Source organism: Vicugna pacos, chromosome 11, assembly GCF_048564905.1.
Source record: "Vicugna pacos chromosome 11, VicPac4, whole genome shotgun sequence".
NCBI lineage: Eukaryota > Metazoa > Chordata > Mammalia > Artiodactyla > Camelidae > Vicugna > Vicugna pacos.
The window spans coordinates 23,095,066-23,114,443 of record NC_132997.1 but is presented as its reverse complement, the minus strand read 5'-3'; the positions used below and the strand labels follow the sequence as shown (position 1 = coordinate 23,114,443).

Below are 19,378 nucleotides of genomic sequence, written 5' to 3'. Positions count from 1 at the left end.
GTTGTGTCCCAGGGAAAGACAGACACTCCCAGTAATCTCCCAAGGACTGAACCTGATTGTCAATCTACACAAGGCCAGGCCAGGAAAGAGCAGAAGCTGATACTGACAAGCCATCCAGAACTGTGACCCTCCAGACTGGTCACACATGCATCCATGGACATGCAAACTTCCTCACACTCAGAGGGGAGACACAGTGGCAGAATATGATGCTTCCCAGTAGCTACCCATCCTCAAGCTTCAATCAGTACAAGTTGCACCGCTGGTAGCCACATTTAAGTCTTTATTAAGTAGTTACTTATTTATTTTAGCTTTTCCTCCATTATTTTCTATTAAATCTTCCAAAGCCAAAGGTTACTTCCCATGAAAAATGAAGAAATTAGTTTTATATCAGCCAACTAAAGAATGACTGAACTATGCTCGCATATACATTCACATGCAGATTTGGAAAAAGTCATAGGTTTATTAAAATAAAGTGAAATATATTATTGATTCTCATGCAACTCATTCTTTCATGTGCATTCATACTGCATTATGTAAAGTGAATTACATTTGGGATAAAGCAGTAACAAACTGATTAAAAAAGTCCTTTCTGGAATTCCAATTCAGTTAAGAATTAGACAATTCACAAAAGACTGTACTTTACATGCACATGGTAATAAAAGCTTGAAGGGAAATGAGGCAGGGAGGTGGGACGGATAGTGATGCATGGGACTGTCATCATTGTTCTCACTGGGTGATCACTACAAGGGATCCTGGGAGATCTTACTGACAAGCAGGCATTTGAGCCAAGACCTGAAGGAAGGAGGGAGACCACGGAGGGTCTCCCCAGGGAGGATTCAACGCAGAGGGAAGAGCTAATGCCAGGCCCTGGGGAAGGACATTCTCAAGAAAGTAATGGACAACCCACAGAATGAGAGAATTTTTTTCCAAATCATATTTCTGAAAAGAGCATTTTATCTAGAATACATAATTGCTAATACATATTGCTCCAAAGAAGATATACAAATGGCCAACAAGCATATGAAAGAAGCTCAATATCAGGGAAGCGCAATCCAAAACCACAAGGAGATGCCACTTTAGAACCACGAGGATGACTGTATCAAAAAGATAGACGATAACAGGTGTTGGCTATAATGGAGAGATAAATTGGAACTCTCATAATCTACTAGTGGAAATATGTAAAACGATGCAGCCACTTTGGAAACAGCCTGGAATTTCTAAAAAGGCCAACCATAGAGTTTCCTTATAACCCAGCCATGACAATCTCAGGTATGCAGCTGTGAGAAATAAAACCTAGATCCCCAAAAAACTGGTTACAAATGTTCACAGCAAAATTATTTCTCATAAAAAAAAAAATTGAAAACAAATTGCGTGGACACCAGTTCACATAACCCGTCTCCACCCTGAGGCGCAGCCCCGCCCCCAGACCACAGGAGCCAATCCGCGCTCGCGCTTCCCGGCCCCGCCCCAGAGCTCTCCTGAGCTGCGCCCCTCCCTCCGCCTACCGGCCCGCCAGTTGGTCAGGCAGGGAAGCGGCGGGCGGCGGTTGGCAGTTGGTCTCAGCGTCTGGCCGTTCCGACGCCCCGCAGCTCCCCTGAGGCTGTTGCTGTGGTGGCGGCGGCGGCGCGGTCCCTCCGGGAGGAGCGGCATGGGCCGAGCGGCGCCCGCGGAGTGTTGAGCCCAGCACGGCGGCAGCAGTGGAGACGGCGGCAGGCGCGGGCCCCGAGCTGGTCCGCGGGCAGGTGTTCGACGTGGGGCCGCGCTCCAGCAGTCTCATCCTCGAGGGCTCCTACCGCGTGGTGTGGTGAGTGTCCGCGCCCCGCGTGCCGGCCACGCCCGCCCGGCCTCCCGCTCCGCCTCGTCGAATGCGACCGTTGCCCCGGCCTGACCCGCGACTCCGACCCTGGCCGGACCGCAGCCGGGCTGCCCCGTCGTCCGCGCGCCGGGGGTCTCGAGCGGGGTCGGGTCGCTTGGGCGGGGGCGTTACTCGCAGCGCTTCCCGGGCGGCCCTCTATGGCCCGCGGAGTGGGGGAGGGGAGCTGGGGTCGGAGGCCGGGACCCGGGGAACCCGGGACCTCAGGACGCGAACGGACCCCCACCCCAGAGTGCTCGCCTAGCGGCCTTCCCTTGACGTCCCCATAGTGAAGCCGCGAATTACTTCAGATGCTTGAGGAGGCGGCTGTGGTCTGGTTGTCAGCGGTGGGTGTGCACAACCCTGAAGTCATCGTCTTGTTTTCCTCCCTTCCCTGCCTTTTCCGCGGTCGGCTTTGGTTCAGCACCTTCCGTGGTGCCAGGGGTGCTCCCCTGCGCAGGCTCTCTAAAAGGCATGTAGTGGCACCAGTGTGGGTGTGGAATGTCTCCATCTTCAAGTGTTTAAATGGGTTTGGGCATGGTACTGTTCGCGTTTCAGGAAGGGTAAGTCAGCATCGCTGTTGTGATTTAAGGAGTCTTTTGGAGTTGGCCCCTTTTATATATTTTTTTATATTTATATATTTATTATTATATTTTTCCCCCCTTATACCCCGCGTCGGCTCTCGTACTACCATAAAGGCGTCCAGAGGTTTTAGCACAATGACTGTGGACTTTTCCTGTTAAAGCTTTAGTAGCCAGTGCCACTTTCCATTAGTAAATTTTGTTTTCCCGTCTGCTTTAACCCATAGTGAGTGGTTTTAGTTAATACTGGCATTGACATTTTTTAGCTCTTAATTTTATATAAGAAAAAAGTAAATTAAAAAGAACTATTATTCATATAGTTGAACTTGTTTTGTTTTATGAATTGCTAATTTAAATATATGCCTAATTTATACATATATATACTAATATATATATAATATATAAAGCTATTTTAAAATATATAAAACTAATACATATATAATGTATACTAATATACGCTAGTTTAAACATACCAATATAAGTGTATTTATATATTTATATAAATTTAATCTAAACAGTAATTTAAATATATTAAATACTAATTTAAATATATTGAATTTATATAAATATATACTGTTGAATTTTCACCACTTAAAAATAAGGCCAGTAAGTTGTTTTTATTACCTTGGTATGTAGGAAACTAGAGATAAAATATCCAATATATATGGATTGTCAGGCTGGCCCTGAGCGGGCATTCGGGACCCTGGACTCCAGGAGGGCTCCCTCCAAGCCCCCCTCCTCCGCCTGAGGGACTCAGTTCAAGCTACTGATGTTAGCACTTCTCCGTTACAGACTAGGCTTAATTCTAACCTATGTCCTCTATATTTTTGATGACAGGAATCTTTTTTTTTTTAATTTTGCATTTCTCCAGTGCCTAAGAGACCACTGAGACTCGGGATGTGATTATTTCCTTAGAAAGCACCTCCGGCTTTGGGGCACAGAGAGAAACGAGAAATAAGATTGAACTATGTTAACACAATTCAGGCACAAAATAATGAGGGTGTAGAGTTAAGGTAATGGCAGAGGGGGTGAGGAAGGGGCTACCTGGGGCCTTTAAAAGTTTGAATTTCACTTTATTTTCTTGACCATAGTACATCTAATTAGGTGGAATCTGAAAAATTTGGAACTGTGGAAAGCAAGTAAAAATCGCCTATAAGGCCAACCATCAAATCCATATTTTTTGGTTTAATTCTTAATTTTTTGAATGTATGTATTCTCACTCTTGCTTTCTCACTATATACATTTATTTTAAATGATATTTTAATACATATTGTATTTTTAAGCAAATTAACATTATACTGTTTTGAATTTTATTTTTCATCTTTACATATATTTAAGTATTTTACAGCATGTTGCTAAAGAATTTTCCACTATGTGATATTTAAAAATTCAGTTGGGGGGATAATAGCTCAGTAGTGGAGCACATGCTTAGCATGCACAAGGTCCTGGGTTCAATCTCAGTACCTCCATTTAAAAAATAAATAAAATAAAAATTCACTTGATTAACTATTTTAGAGTTTATTTAATCAGTTCCATTCGTTGGATTCTTGCTTCAAATCTTATTTCATCTAAAAATGTGTACAGCTAAAAGATAAGGATTTTAAAGGGCCTAAGAAAAAGACCTTTCTCACACCCTAAAGTGTTAATTCATTTCTTGATATCAAATATTCAGTGTTCAAATTTCTCCAGATGTTCAATAAGTGTGTTTATCTGTTTGTTTTTGGCATTTTGTTTGTTCAGATATTCAGTTTTGTTCAAGCACCTAAGTAAGATCTGTTCATTGCAATGATATGTATAGTTTGCACATTGTGATTAATCCATCCTGAGCTTTTCTTGGTATCTGGTGTGAGACGTGAAGTGTAAATGAAAAAAAAATGCGTGTAAACATGTTTCAGACTGTGCTTAGCATGTGTTCAGTATCCACTAAGACTCTTGTCTTTTCCCCTTGGTTTCATCAGGCAGCTGCTTGTTTTGTTTGTTTTTAAGGAACCAGCCTTTAGATTTCTTTCTTTCTTAATTTCTCAGTTCTCTCATTCATTTATATCTGTTTTCATTTTTCCATCTTTTACCTTCTTTTAGGATTTCTTGCTGATCTCATAGTGTCTTCATTTATTGAAAATTCAATTGCACACCTTCCACACACCAGGCTTTGTGCCACGTGTTGGGAATGCAGTGGTCAGCAGATAAAGATGCCCTGTCCCCAGGAAGCTTATAGTTGAGCCCAGAATTTAATTCTCTTTAATTAATAATAAAAATATATCTATATACAGATACATAGGCATATGTATGAGTGTAGATACGGCTGCTTTCTGTAATTTTTGTTATAGAGTCATATTCTCATCATTGTCTAAATCTCTACTGTATAATGTTGAATCATAGAAAATTGTTGATATTCAGGATCAACACAGGATCAACCCAAAGAGGAACACACCAAGGCACATGGTCATCAAATTGACCAAAATAAAGGATAAGGAGAAAATATTAAAATTAGCAGTAGAAAAGCAACAAAAAACATACAAGGGAACTCCCATAAGGCTATCAGCTGATTTTTCAGCAGAAACTCTACAGGCCAGAAGGGAGTGGCACGATATATTTAAAGTAATGAAAGGGGAAAATTTACAACCGAGAATACTCTTTCCATCCAAAGTGTCACAGATAAATGGAAGCTAAAAGATTTCAGCACCACCAAACCAGCTTTACAACAAATGTTAAAGGACCTTCTTTAGTCATCAAACCATAAGAAAAGAAAACAAAAAGAAGAAAGTGGAGAAAAAAATAAAAAAGACAGACCTACAAAAGATTGCTTTGGCTGTTCAGTGTCTTTTATGGTTCCTTACAAATTTTGGAATTGTTTGTTCTAGTTCTGTGAAGAATGTCATGAATATTTTGATGGGGCTGCATTGGATCTGTGGGTTGCTTTGGGCAGTGTGGCCATTTTGATAGTGTTGATTATTAAAATCCAAGAGCACAAGAAGTCTTTCCATTTCTTTGTGTCATTTCAGTTTTCAGGATATAGGTAACCTCCTTGGATAAGTTTATTTCTAGGTATTTTGTTGTTTTTCATGTAATAGAACTGCCTCTGCCAGTTAAAAATGTCTGGTTTTTGAAGTGAAAAGAAAAGTGAATGAAGGGCAGCAAATGGCAAAATATCCTTCTTTTTTATGAGTGAGTTGTATTCATATATATATATATATATATATGATATATATATATACTGCATCTTCTTTATCTATTCAACTATTGATGTACACTTAAGATGCTTCCTTATCTCAGCAATTATAAATAATGTTGCTGTTAATAGCAAGGCATATGTATCTTTTTCAATTAATTCTTATTTTGTGGTTGGCTTTATTCCTTTGATAATGATGTAAGTTTAAAAAGCTAAAGTGCTAAACGTTCTTACAAACAATAAACAGTTCATATAGGTAAATTTTAAAAATATAGTTGCAGTAAAAAAAAAGCTAAAGCCATGAGAGACAGGGAAGTAACTTAAAAGACCTATTACTAAATGAAAAGAGCCAGTCTGAAAAGGCTACAAACTGTAGGATTCCAACCAAATGACATTCTGGAAAAGGCACAGCTACAGAAACAATAAAAAGATCCTGGGGAGAGGGAGGGAGGGATGAATAGATGGTGCACAAGGGATTTTTAGGGCAATGAAATTATTCTGTGTGATTCTATAGTGGCTACATGTCATGATGCATTTGTCAAAGCCCACAGAATGTACAACATCAAGAGTGAACCCTAATGTAAACTATAGACTTTGGTTGATAATAATGTGCCCATGTTGGTTCATCAGTTGTACCAAACATGCCACACTGATGCGGAATGTTGAGGCTAGGGGAGTATGTGTGTGTGGTGGTGATGATGAGGGATATGTGTGAACACTCTGTATTGTCTGCTCAATTCTGCTGTGAATCTGAAACTGCTCAAAAAGAATAAAGTCTATTAAAAAAAAGAGGATGGATTAATTAGTGATATAACCTTACAAGGACGAATTATTTAGGGCTACAAATAGAATGAATGGCATATTCAATTAAAAGCATGTATCTTTAAAAATGTTACTTAGAGCAAAAGAGACAGACATCACAGTGTGCAGTGTGATTTATTTAATTTTTATCAAGTTCAGCCACCATGAAACTGATGGATGCATGTTGTCAGAGGGTGTGGTTCAGTTGAAATGTGACAGAAGTGTATATTCTATGTTAATGGATATGATTCAAACATATGATACATACATTGACTTTTTGAAGACTGTGGAGGGTTAGGAATTTGAAAAATTCGTGAAATCAGTAACTTAACGTTGATACATTTCACTCTTTTTTTTTTTTTTACTGTATATAGATATAAACACAAAAACAAAGAGGTAAGAAAAATTACCATTGGACAGTAATGGAGAGAATGACACTTTGGTTACAACCCTCCCCTCTGACACAGCCCCTCCCCCACACACTGGTAACTGACCAATCTGGGATGTCAGTTGCTGGCTGGGTTCCAGGTGGAACATTGCGGGTGTCCCTGGGGGCTTGTTGTGGCTGGTGGCTCCACGGTAACCAGGCAGAGCCCTGGATAGGTCAGTGCCATGGAGGGGCTGTTGTCCTCCATGGAGCTTGGCTTCAGGCTGATCCTAAGTAAGCTGAGTGCGGTCCTGGTGGTGCTGCTGCCCGATGGCCTGTGTTCTCAGCTCATGTTCCAGAGCCTCCAGTGAGAGGCAGTGTTGGGTCTCCCTGTCTTCACCTCATTGGTGGTGTCTTATTTACCTGCAAACTTATTCAGTGTGTTAGAAGTAACCTTTATCAAAGCTATGAAAAGCAGCGGCTGAAACACTGGCTGCCCAGATCGAAGAGAAGTGCCAGCTCATCGACCAGCTTTATGTGGCTAAACAGGAGTATCCTAGCATGGAGACAACTTTAAAGAATGCCAGGCGAGAGAAGGAGCCAGTAAACGTACCCAGCCTCACTAAGGCTTACAGACACTTGATGACGGTCAACCTGAGTTCAAGGAAGGAAATCACTTTTCTCATTGAAGAACTGAGGAAAGAGAGATCCCTGCAGTCTATTCAAGCAGAGGTGGTGGAGATGCTGAAACTGCGCACGTTCCTAGAAGAGGTCACGAGAATCAGCACATCACAAGGGGCTGTTACAAACCAGCCAGGGGACCAGGCACCAAACCTTGATGATCCCTTTCCCAGGAGTGGGCCCTCGTATTAAAGCTTTGCTGTGCCCTCCCCTCCACCCAGGCCTCCCAAGCTGCCGGGCTGCATTCACTCACCCTGTCAGATCTCCACCTGCGCTGCAAGGAGGCCAGTGGATGGAGGAGCATCCCCTCCTTTGGACCAGAGTCCCTCCAACTGTACCAGTGAGCACAGCAGTGAACTTCTTCATGGTCACCTTCTCCATCTCAAATGTATGGAATTCCCAGAAAACACCAAGAAATGTGGGACTTTCTCAATATTCACAGAATGCTCGAATTGTCTCTAATTAGCAGTGAAAGGAATGTGTTTAAGAGACTGATCTTTTACTCAGTTTGAACCTTCCTTGCACCACATTTCTTAAGGCAGTTTTAGTAGCTATTGTACATCAATTGTAGAAATGTATATATAGGTTTCTGTATACAAATATTGCAGTATAATTAGATAACACATGTAGTTTATCAGTATAGAGTTTAAGTTGGCCATAGTATTTTTTCTAGAGTTGAAATCTTAAAAGTCATCAGTTTAAGGAAAAGAAATGTTTATGCCTGAGTTTTGTATTCTATAAAAAAGACAATGTCTTTTGAGATGATAATAGAGTATGCTTATTTGAGTTTTTATTGAATACTTATATTCTGTCATAACAATAGATATATTTAAAAATAAATTTGGTGAATTTCATGGAGATTGTTTCTTTTTCCTGCAGTAATGCTACAGTATGAGTTTTCTGACCAAGAAGAAATCCACCTGGACAATTTGCGGACACCTCCACATCCCTGCCCCTCATGTCTCGCTTGCCATCTTGCACTCACACGGCAGTGGAAAGCTAGGGCAGTGTTAGGGTTTTCTTTTCATAGTTAAGTTTTAGGTCCGCAGTTAGTACCGTTATTCACAGATGATGTGTTCTCCCAGTGGAATGGGCGCAAAGTGGTTTTCATCATGGTAGAAGGGATGGAGCTCATAACACTTTTGTAACTGGAGGGAATCACGTGAATAAATGACAGAGGGAGCATCATAATAAAGTGTATGGCATTTCCTTGAATTGATTAAAGAAAAAAATTGTGCTTGGGTTGGAGAAGAGAAATTAAAACTAAAACGTAGTCCTGTCTTCCTGTTAGGGAGGAAAGGATGATTCCAAACACATTCCAAATTAAACAGAAGGTATGGAATTTCAGAGGTGATACACATATAAATATGAAGAGGAAAGTGGAAGCAGTGGAATCTGGGTTAGCCTTGGCAGAAGTGGTCCTGAAAGACCTCTTCTAGGAAGGGACACCTGAACATGAAGGTCACCTGGAGAGAAGCTCTGTAGGTTGAGGGGACAGTACAGGTGACAGCTCTGAAGGAGCTGTCATGATCACAGTGTTTGTGAGGACCAGTCAAATCCAGAGTCTCCAGAATGCAGTGAAAGAATGGGAGAAGGGAGGGTAAGGCTACCAGGGGTCAGAAGATGGAAGGGGCTGATACCACTACACTTTGACTTCAATTTGAAAGGTTATTAGCTACCACTTTGGAAAAGAAGATAGAGTAGGATACCATGACTGTGATTTGAGGCTAATGATGGTGGTGACTGGACGAGGGGAGCGATGGAAGTGCAGGTGGAGCAGTGAAACTGGTTCCCCCTCGAGTCCTGCAGGCAGAGACCATGGGACATAAAGGGGTTTGTGGGTTGAGGAAAGCAAAGAGTTGGGATGGAGATAAGAAATCCAAGTGAAGCATCTGCATCAGAGGTGATAACTTCCAGTGAAATAGGGATGAAAAACTGGAGTGTATTTGGAAGAGAAATTGGAAAGAGACTGTCTTGAAGAAGACTTTAGACAAGGTCCCATGACACCAGAGTACAAATACCCAGTGCTCAGGGGGACAAATGTCTTGGGGTCAGGGAGGGATTAGAAGGGCAGCTACAAACTCAGGGAGGAATGTTACTCTAGCAGAGACATAGACCAAGGCTGGGTCAAGTTCAGAGGTGAAACTCCATGGGCCTGTTTGTGCTCCCAGGTCAACTTGGGTTTCTCAGTATCAACAATAAAACAAAGGGCCACAGTGGTGATCTCCTTGAGTCTGTCCCCATGTGCTGGGGTTTGAGTTGTTCAGAATTCCCACCCTGGTCCCTTTTCACAACAAGGGAAGTGACACCTCAGGTAGTCACAGAGCCCTGGAGAGCAATAAGGAACGTGGTGTGACACATCACACAAGAGTCATGGCACAGGAAGTGCTCCTGTTGCCTTTGGCTCTTGTAAAATGATGGCATCCTGTGTTTGACACAGTGACTCAGCCTGAGATTGGGGTTTGAACTCGGGTCTACCTCCAGGTATGCTGTTCCCCTCTCTATGAGATGATCTTGAGGTGGTAAGACATCCTACTTTCCTTATGCTTCTGAGGGTGAATTCCACACTATCATCCTATTAACCTCTGAGTCCATTACCTCCCACTTCCCAAGGCTGGGGTTGAGCATCCTTTAGCCAGAACATTAGAGCCCATGCAAGCAGTGTCACATGTGTCTTAACCCGGAGCAGGAGCCTCACCTCCCTTGGAAAATCAGATATATCCTGGAGTAAGGGACAGTAATTGGATACCTGGGTGTTTAAAGGAGAATATTCAAATTATTCTAAAAATGAGATACTTTCAATTACATAAATAAAGTAACTTATCTCACTAAGAAGGGAGAATTAACATTTGGAGGACATTTCTTTGAGTATGAAAAGTTCACTATCAATGCAGTCAGATCCTTTTATCTTTTTCATATATTTTTCCTTTCTTTTCTTTTCTTTCTTTTGTCCTGGGACCATCGAATTCAAGTTCATTAGATGGGAGGGTGGGGAGAGGGAGATGCACTCACCCTCACTCTCCCTAACATAGTGCAAAGTACCCATACCTCTGCTGGTCCAGGTAGGGGTGGGGAGGTGTGTGAGCCCACAGCCTCAGTCCTAGAGGCAAGCTGAGAGAGAGGTGGCGGAGGTCTGTGTCTTCCTCATCACAGAGGCTCAGGACCCCTCCACCTCGGCCTCTTCCCTACAGGCAGGGGCAGATGTCAGTGGGCTCCTGGCCTCAGTTCAAACACTCTCTGGCCTGACATGGTCACCAGCAAAGTGTGTTCTCCAAAGACCACTGACAGGAGCTTGAAGGGTATGTCCCTGCAGTGCTGTGGAAACCACAGGTGGCGCTGACCTGCTCAGAGATGGTGCTGGCCATCCACTTGTCATTCTTTCAATCCCCAGGTGTCACCAGCACTGCACCATCACTCAGCAACAGGTAAGACAGCTGGTCTAGGGTTTGCTCCAGCCCCCCGGTCATGGCAGAAGGCATCACAGCCCTAGGTGCTGGAGGGCGCTTTCTGCCAGACTTGGCTTCCGGGTCCACTTCAGTTTCAAAACTTAATGACTTAAAATGAGAAGAACCATAGTGTCTGAGGCAGCTCCCAGCCCCCACCTCTGTCAATTACTAATCTGTTCTTTGTAACTCAGAGTCAGGTTTTGGTGTTTCAACAGTTTTGGTGGGTTTTTTGTTTGTTTAGGGTTTCTTTTTTGGTTCCACAATGTGAGATCATGTGATATCTGTTTTCTTTGTCTGACATTTCAGTTAGCAGAAGACCCTCCAAGTCCTTCTGTGTTGTTGTAAATGGCAACATATCTTTCTTTTTATGTCTGAAAAATATCCCATATATATTCAATCGGATATTTATTATATATATACATCACATTTTCCTATATGTGGAATATTTGTGTCATATGTATATATGACATTTTGTTTATCTGTCATCTATTGATGGAAACTTAGATCACTTCCATGTTTTGGCTGTAGTAAATAATGCTGCAGTAAACATAGGGGTGCAGATAGGTTTTTCAGTTAGTGTTTTTGCTTCCTTTGGATAAATATCTAGAGGGAGAATGCTGGATCATATACTAGTTCTTTATATTTTAATTTTTTGAGGACCCTCCATACTATATACCATAGTGACTGCATCAATTTACATTCCCACCAACAGTGCAGGAGGGTTCCCTTTTTACCACATTCCTGCTAGCACTTGTTATTTTCCTGTCTTTTTGATAATAGCTGTTCCAATAGGTGTGAGGTGAAATCTCATTGTGGCTTTGATTTGCATTTCCCCAATGGTCAGTCACCTTGAAGATCCTTTCATGTGTCTGTTAACTCTCTGTGTGCCTTCTTTGAAAAAATGCCTACTCAGATCCTCTGCCTGTTTTGAATCAGATTGTTTTTTCTTTTTCTTTCTTCCTTTTTTTTTCCCTACTGAATTGTAGAATATCTTTATGTATTTTGGATATTAACTACTCATCATACATGAGTTTACAAATATTTCCTCCCGTTCCATAGGTTGCCTTTCCATTTTGTTGATGGTTTCCTTTGCTGTACAAAAGTTTTTTAGTTTGATGTAGTCCCATTTTTTTTTTCATTTCTGCTTTTGTTGCCTTTGCTTGTTCTGTCAAATTTTAAAAATCAGTATGAAGACCAATATCAATGAGCTTAGCACCTATGTTTCCTTCTATAAGTTTTACATCTACATTTAACTCTTTAATCTACTTTGAGTTAGTTTTTGTGGGTGGTGTAAGCTAGTGGTATAGCTTCATTCTTTTGCATGTGGCTCTTCTGTTTTCCAGACGCCATTTATTGAAGAGAATGCATTTTCCCCATTGTATATTCCTGGCTCCTTTGTCATAAATTAATTAATTTGTGAGTTTATTTCTGGGCTCTCTATTCTGTTCCACTGATCTATCTGTCCGTTTTTATGTCAGTACCATATTGTTTTGACTCCTGTAGCTTTGTATAAACTTTGAAGTGAGGAAGTATGATTCATCCAGCTTTGTTCTTCTTTCTTGAAATTGCTTTATCTATTCAGGGTATTTTGTCTTCTATAAAAATTTTTGGATCAATAATTCTCTTTCTGTGTTCACATCTTGTATGTTGTTTGGCCTGAGGCTTACTCGCCCTTAAGCCTACAAGATGTTTTGTGGGGCTGGGTCTTGGTACCTAAGGATCCAATCAAGGTGTCAGCCTCCAGGGAAGCTCACTTACATGAACATTCCTGGAATATCTGCCATCAGCTTTTATGTCTCCAGGGTGAAGCACAGGCATCCCCTAGATCCCCAGGCACCTTTCAAAACCAGCAGGCAGGTCTGGTCCAAGTTCCTATGAAGTCACTGCCTCTACCCTTGGACCTGGCACATGGGAAATTCTGTTATGTGTCCCAAGAGAATGAAATCTCTGTTTGCCCCAGTCATGTGGGGCTCCTGGAGGTAAGGCCCCTGGCCTTCAAAACCACATGTCCTGGGCTCTCCTCTTCCCAACGCTGGACCCCGGGCTCGGGAGCCTGACATGGGCTCAGTGCTCTCAGTCCTGTGGGAGGGCCTCTGTGACTTAATTACGCTTCAGCTTGTGGGTCACCCACCCAGGCGGTATTGGCCCTGATTCTATTGTCAGCATGCCCTCCTACTGTCCCCTGCAGGTCTCTCTCTATATTTCCAATTGAAGAAGATCCTTTTTGCTAGGTTCCAGTCTTTTTTCTCAATGGTTGTTTAGCAGTCACTGTGGGTTTGTTTTTAGTCGTGAGAAGAGGTGAACTCGTGGTCCTACGTCTCTGCCATCTCGACCCCCCCGATACTCTATTTTCTTTTAACCAGACATAGAGCTGTGATGTAGGTCAGGTATAACCAGAACTTTCCCATCCTACCCAGGCTTTGACTTTTTATCACGGGACCCAGTGTCTGACTTGGGTGCCCAGTAGTCCCTGATATACTGTGTATGGAAAAAAGCCTGTTTTTCCATAGTGTGAAATAACAAGACAATTCCTTACCCTGTATATGTGTTTGGTTAAAATCCTGCTCCATTGCATCTCCAAGGACTCCCAGATCCCTTTCTCCTCTTCATCCTAACCCAGGGTCCTTAGCTTGCATGATAATATCTGACTAGCTAGTTCTCCAGCTTCAAGTCTCCCCTCTAAACCATCATTCACAAATGCCTTATGATGGCCTTTCAGAAAAGCCTATCTGAGTGCACTGCGTCCTGGCCTAGAAGCATTCCCGTGGCTAAGCAGTGACTGCCCAATGGAGTCCAAACACTTCAGCAGGCCCTTAAGACCCTTTGCAAAGATGGCTTGCCATCTTCTGATTCCATCTCCCTCAGTACCTTATGTTCTAGCTATATCAGATTTTACCATCCATTTCTTGTCACTTTATTGGTTACTTTTCAAAATCCAATTTAAATATAATTCTACAAGTGTATTCAATCATTCCTTTTCTGTGTTTCTATAGTATCTTATTTATGTAACTAAAAAAATACCTTTATAATGGGTAGTGGTTACTCAGATATCTATCAGTTCTCTACTAGTCTATGAACTATGAAGGAAGGGTCTATGTTTCTATTTTTTATTTTCTATTAATTTAATAAAACAGTTGTTGAATGATAGGTATTAGAGTATAATATCTCTGAGATTCCTTACTGATCTAAATCTCATAAATTTTTTATTATTCAATTCTATTTTAGGAGACAAACCAACCTTTAAATTCATAAGTTGCCCTTCTAGAAAGCATTTTGGTAAAAAAGCATCAGGAATGTTACAAAATGTCCATTAAATCTGATCCAGTAATTGTAATTGTAATAATCTATATTAAGGAAATTGTCAGAAATATAGTGAAAGAAAAAAGGCTATCAACAAGGATGTTCAACAAAATATTTAAGAGAAGGGAAAATTGGAGTCTAATTTCTTACCAGAATCTAATGACTTACTAAATTACAGCACAATCATAAGATGGATTATTATGAAACCATCTTAAACAGTTCTTGAATTATAGTAAATGACATAGGAAATACTCGTGGTGTAACTTTCAGTGGGAAAAGATATATAAAAGAATACAGATGTCCAGTCAAATGGAATGATGACTTCATAGGATGAGCCTTCCTTCTGCTGAAAACACATAGCAGTGAATGGGAACATAAAAGAGAAAATCAAACCAACACAATGTGCTTTACAAAAAATGTTAATATCTCTTTGGACCAGAAATAGCAGAGAAGCCTAAGGGAATAAATAATGTGGAGGTGAGAGGTCACCGGAGTGTGCACATGGAGGAGAAAGTAAAGATCTTGGCTTACATGGAAACTGGTGGGGAGAGAGGTCACACAGCAGGAAATGGAACTGGTCTCACCACTGGAAACCCAGAGCTGTGACTGGGCTCTAGACTCATGAAAGGAGGGTGAAAAGAGCTGTGGTCCATACACAGCTGTGTGTCTAGGGCAGCAACAGCAGACAGATACAGCTTTCCAGGCGTGACCTGAGCCAAGTCATTCACTAGCTTGATGACCAAATCTTGAATAACTAAACATGTCCACATGGCAGGACTCCCAGACAGACTAAGTCAAAATAGTTGAAAAAATTAAGAGAGTGCAGATGTATCGGGTCAGGGGATGGGAGAGAGCAAGGGACAAACAGATTGACAGACAGTTTTGGTCAGAACTCCTCAACTCTTCAGCTGTAACACAAAAGCAATCATAGATAATTCATAAATGATTAGATGTATAAGGCTATGTTCCAATTGAATTTTATTTACAAAAAGCCTACAGGCTGTAAACTTCTGACATCTTCTGACACCTATTTTAAATCAACATTCTAATATCTTAAAGAAAACTAATGAGTAGAAACAATGCATACAGCTATTAACAAAGGAAAGATGAAACAAAAACTATAGGAAATCCAAACAGAATTTTAATATATTTTTATAAGCATCACAGAGATAAAGGAAAGATAATATTCAAAATAAGAATGAGAAATTATTTCAAAAGTAATCATAGATATGGTAAAAAATATTATAAATCTTAAGAAACAAAAAATTAGTATGATTTTAAGATAATTGCATTGAAAATATAAACATCAGGTTGGATAGAGTCATAGAGTTAATGAACTGGAAGACACTGTCAAGAAATACATGAAGCTTATAGCAAAAGGAGTAGGGTAGATTTTAAAAATATAAAAGACAATTTAGGAGACATAGAGTGTTGGACCAAATGGCTCCAATACCCATCTAAGAGGAATTTCAGGAAAAGAGGAGAAACTGATCAATATATGAAAAGGTAATTGTCAAGAATTCTTGAAACATTTAGGTACACATCAGTCTTTAAAATAAAAGTTCTAAGTACAGGGAAAGATAATAAATAAATAAATAAACAAACAAACAAAAACAAATAAAGTCATACTACACATATTAAAGCAAAGCCAAATATGAATAAGGATGAGAAAATTACAAAAGTCAACAAAAATAAAAGACATTATCTACAAAAGAATGAGAGATTGAAAACAGGTTTATCAGTGACAAGAGATGGCAGAAGAAAAAAAGTATCTTCAAAATATTGATGAAAATGTGTCAATCTACAATTCTATGTCCAGCAGACTAATCATTCAAAAATAAGAAAGAAAAATTTTTGCAGTTATTACCAGACTCAGAACTTAACACCCACCAAGCCTCACTGAGCAAACAACCAAATGAGAAGGGAAAAATGGGATGCAAAAGTGATGGCAGAGTGATTACATATGTTGGTAAATGTTATTATTTAAGGATAATAAAATATCAGCAATTTTTAAAAGAAAAATGATAGTAGTTAAAGTCTGGAAAAACATTAGAAGAAAGAAAAGAGTAGTTAATTATTAGTCACAATGTTCTAAAAGTTTCATCTTATTTGGGAAGGTAAATATATTGAGTAAATTTTTGGCAGGTATTAAAACTATATACTTTAAGAAAATATGTTCACAATTAAGATCAGCCAACAAATTAATAGTAATACTTTCTATAGCTTTCAAAATGTATTGCAGGAGTCAGGGAGAGAATGTTGACAAAATTTTAAGACAATAGAAAGCCAGAAAAAAGACATAATGTAAACATAAATATGTTATCCAATTTTAGAGCAGAGAATGTAAGAATGGATAAAAATTACAAAAATTGTATGCATCATGGTGTCGATGGTATAATCCATGCATGTGCAACATATACACACACTAGATAAAAACATGCCAAAATATTAACCTTATATTATTGGACTACAGGATGACAGATGATGGAGGAAATTTTCACATGCTGAGATATGGATAAGTCATTCTGGGTTACACATGATTTGGCTTAAAGTTTATGCTAGCTGCAACAGATTGTTTTGAGGCTTTCAAACATGCACTGTACATCTGCTTTAACTATTAAAGAAAAGAATGCATTCAAGAATCAAAATGGATCAGTACCATACTGTTTTAGTTACTATAGCTTTGTAGTATACTCTGAAGCCCAGGGGCATGATTCCCTTACTTCTGTTCCCCTTTCTTAAGATTGTTTTGGCTATTTGGATTCTTCTGTGTTTCCACACAAACTTTAATAATTTATTCTAGGTCTGTGAGAAATGCCCTTGTTATTTTGATAGTGATTGCATTGAATCTGTAGACCACCTTGGGTAATATGGTCTTTTTAACAATACTAATTCTTCCAAACCCAGAACATGTACACCTTTCACTCTGCTTGTGTTGTCATTATAGATACGTTCCTGTATTACCAAAAACTTGAATTTTCTACACTGTAGCAAACTCAAGGACACCACCAGTCATTCTCAGAACAGTATCTGCTACTAGTTGCTATTTGTAGCCTCATGGTCTCAAGGCCTTGTAACGATGCAACCACTTTGGACCAATCTTTACGTAACAAACACCCTTACATCCTGCCAGCTCCAATTCTAATTCTTGACAAACAACATATTTAATTTTGCAGTTTTTGCCTTTATAAGCCTTCCCCATTTTGTGGTTCAGCATAACACAATCCAGGTGCTTCCTGACTCTGTCTCCCAGGCTACAATCCTCAGATTGGCTCAAATAAAACTGTTCTCTGTTCCTACTGTAATAGTTTATTGATTATTTCCATTGATAAAAATAAATATATTTTTTTCTCTACATTTTTCAATGTTGTCTGATGTTCCATACTAAAATGTTACTCATTCTAAAATCATAATAAGAAGTAATTTTTAAAAAACTGCTGGTTGCATTTGAATTAAGTTTATAACATCATTTTTTCATTTCTCAAACAAAAATAAAATCAGATATCTACAATTATAAATGTAAATGTTCCAAACAAATACAAATCAATACAAATTAGCCTGTGAGCTGATTTTTCCTGTATATGTCTGGACAGAGATATTATTTCAGCTTGAACTTGTAGGTAATGAATTTGAAATACTTTCAAGTCACACGCTGAAGGTGGGGGAGGGCAGGAGGTTCAGGGAAGATTGTGCATGAGAACATGCGTGCCGAGTTCCAGGAACTTAGTTACTCAGTGCTCTGTTCATGCTAAGTCAGGTGGCAAGTGGAACCATTTCTACCCAAGAAAGGCATGGGAACAGAAGCCACCATGGGGCACGATGGCATCAAGAAGAGCTTCTCACAGTCAGAAGAGGCACAAACTGACCAAGCTGGTAAACCAACTACATGTCACTGGGCTTGGAAATCCAGGGAGCTCCCAGGGGAGCTGGAGAAAGCGTGGGAACAATATACATACCAAACACAGCAGATGCTCTTATAAAATGCTAAAATGAGATTCAGTTGTCTTACTATAAGTGCCTGAGCCATAACACATTATTTCTCGGTCATTCCTTAGAAACAAAAATAAGTCTGGAATGAGAAATAGTGACAGAGCCAGAAGATGGGTGACTTACGGCTGACAGCTTATCTGTCTTTATCAACCTAATCACACTGTTTATTCTATTTTCCTTATTATAAATAGCCAATGTCTTTGAGATAGTTATTATATGGAAAATATTGGGACAGGTTATCTACATATATCATCTAATTTTCTGTCTTCTTTAAAAACTTTGCTTTTGAAAAAAAGTGAACAGACTGTTTGAATCTTCTGAAATGAATTATCTAATTTGATCACTTAAAAGGGATCATTATTAGGGTACATTTATCAAGGTAGATATTCATTTAAAGTAATTGTGTACAAAATAACCTCCTATTTGACTCCTATTTAGTCAAATCAGTGTATATTTATACCATCTCATCCCGTAAAGGGACATGAGGCCGTTTTATTCTACGCCTTGTTGATATGGAATGCTGCCTTCATGCTAGATCCTTTCTAGAAATAGAATTTAAATTCCAGATCACAAGATTTCTTCCTTGTGTCACAAAACATCTCATTTTTATGAAAACAAAACAGAAACATTTTAGAAAAGCAAAAAATAAAAGGCATAATTTGTTCTGATTTTTGTCAGTTTTTCAAAAGATCCCTCAGAGTTTGACAGCCTTGTCAACAGCCATTGAAGCTGATCTTATTTTACAAGAACGGTAACATGTAATGAGACTATTTCATGACCTAGTTTCATTTCCCCACCTTTGCTGTAAGCCCCTCTGAGGCACACACCATGCCTCTGTTACTCACAGGGCAGCAGGCCTGCATTTCTTGAAGTGAGTTCCTCTGACTACAGCACCTACCAGACACACTGGGAAAAGTGCTCTGTGGTCAAGTGGGCTGGGAACTGCTGCAGCCCTTTGTCCAGAGGGCCCTGGAAATGCCTTCAAGCTTATCTTAGCCCAGCAATTCTCATACTCATTTATCCATGAAATCCCCCATTTCTAGGGCACCAAATTGTAACAGCCTATGGACAAACTTGAGAAATGTGGTGCTGGGTACATGCAACAGGGACTAGTTCAGGGAACAGACCATTCAGAAAAGTTCTTCTTATCCCAATATAAAGTATAAACCCTTGGGGCTAAGATCATCACCT

The 19,378-nt window shown here is 40.0% G+C and overlaps 1 protein-coding gene across 2 annotated transcripts in view; it reads right to left on the bottom strand.

Annotated features, from left to right (window-relative positions):
• LOC140699200 (formin-2-like) overlaps positions 1–19,378 on the bottom strand; it is a 79,266-nt gene that overhangs the window by 46,683 nt on the left and 13,205 nt on the right. The window contains exon 1 of one of the 2 annotated variants that reach the window (XM_072970931.1): positions 1,506–1,765. The exons of the other annotated variant lie outside the window; for it this stretch is intronic. Within the exon in view, the coding sequence (XP_072827032.1) occupies positions 1,506–1,650 (145 nt within the window). The 5' untranslated portion in view covers positions 1,651–1,765. Of the gene's footprint in view, positions 1–1,505; positions 1,766–19,378 lie in introns of those variants that run through there. 2 annotated transcript variants of the gene reach the window in all.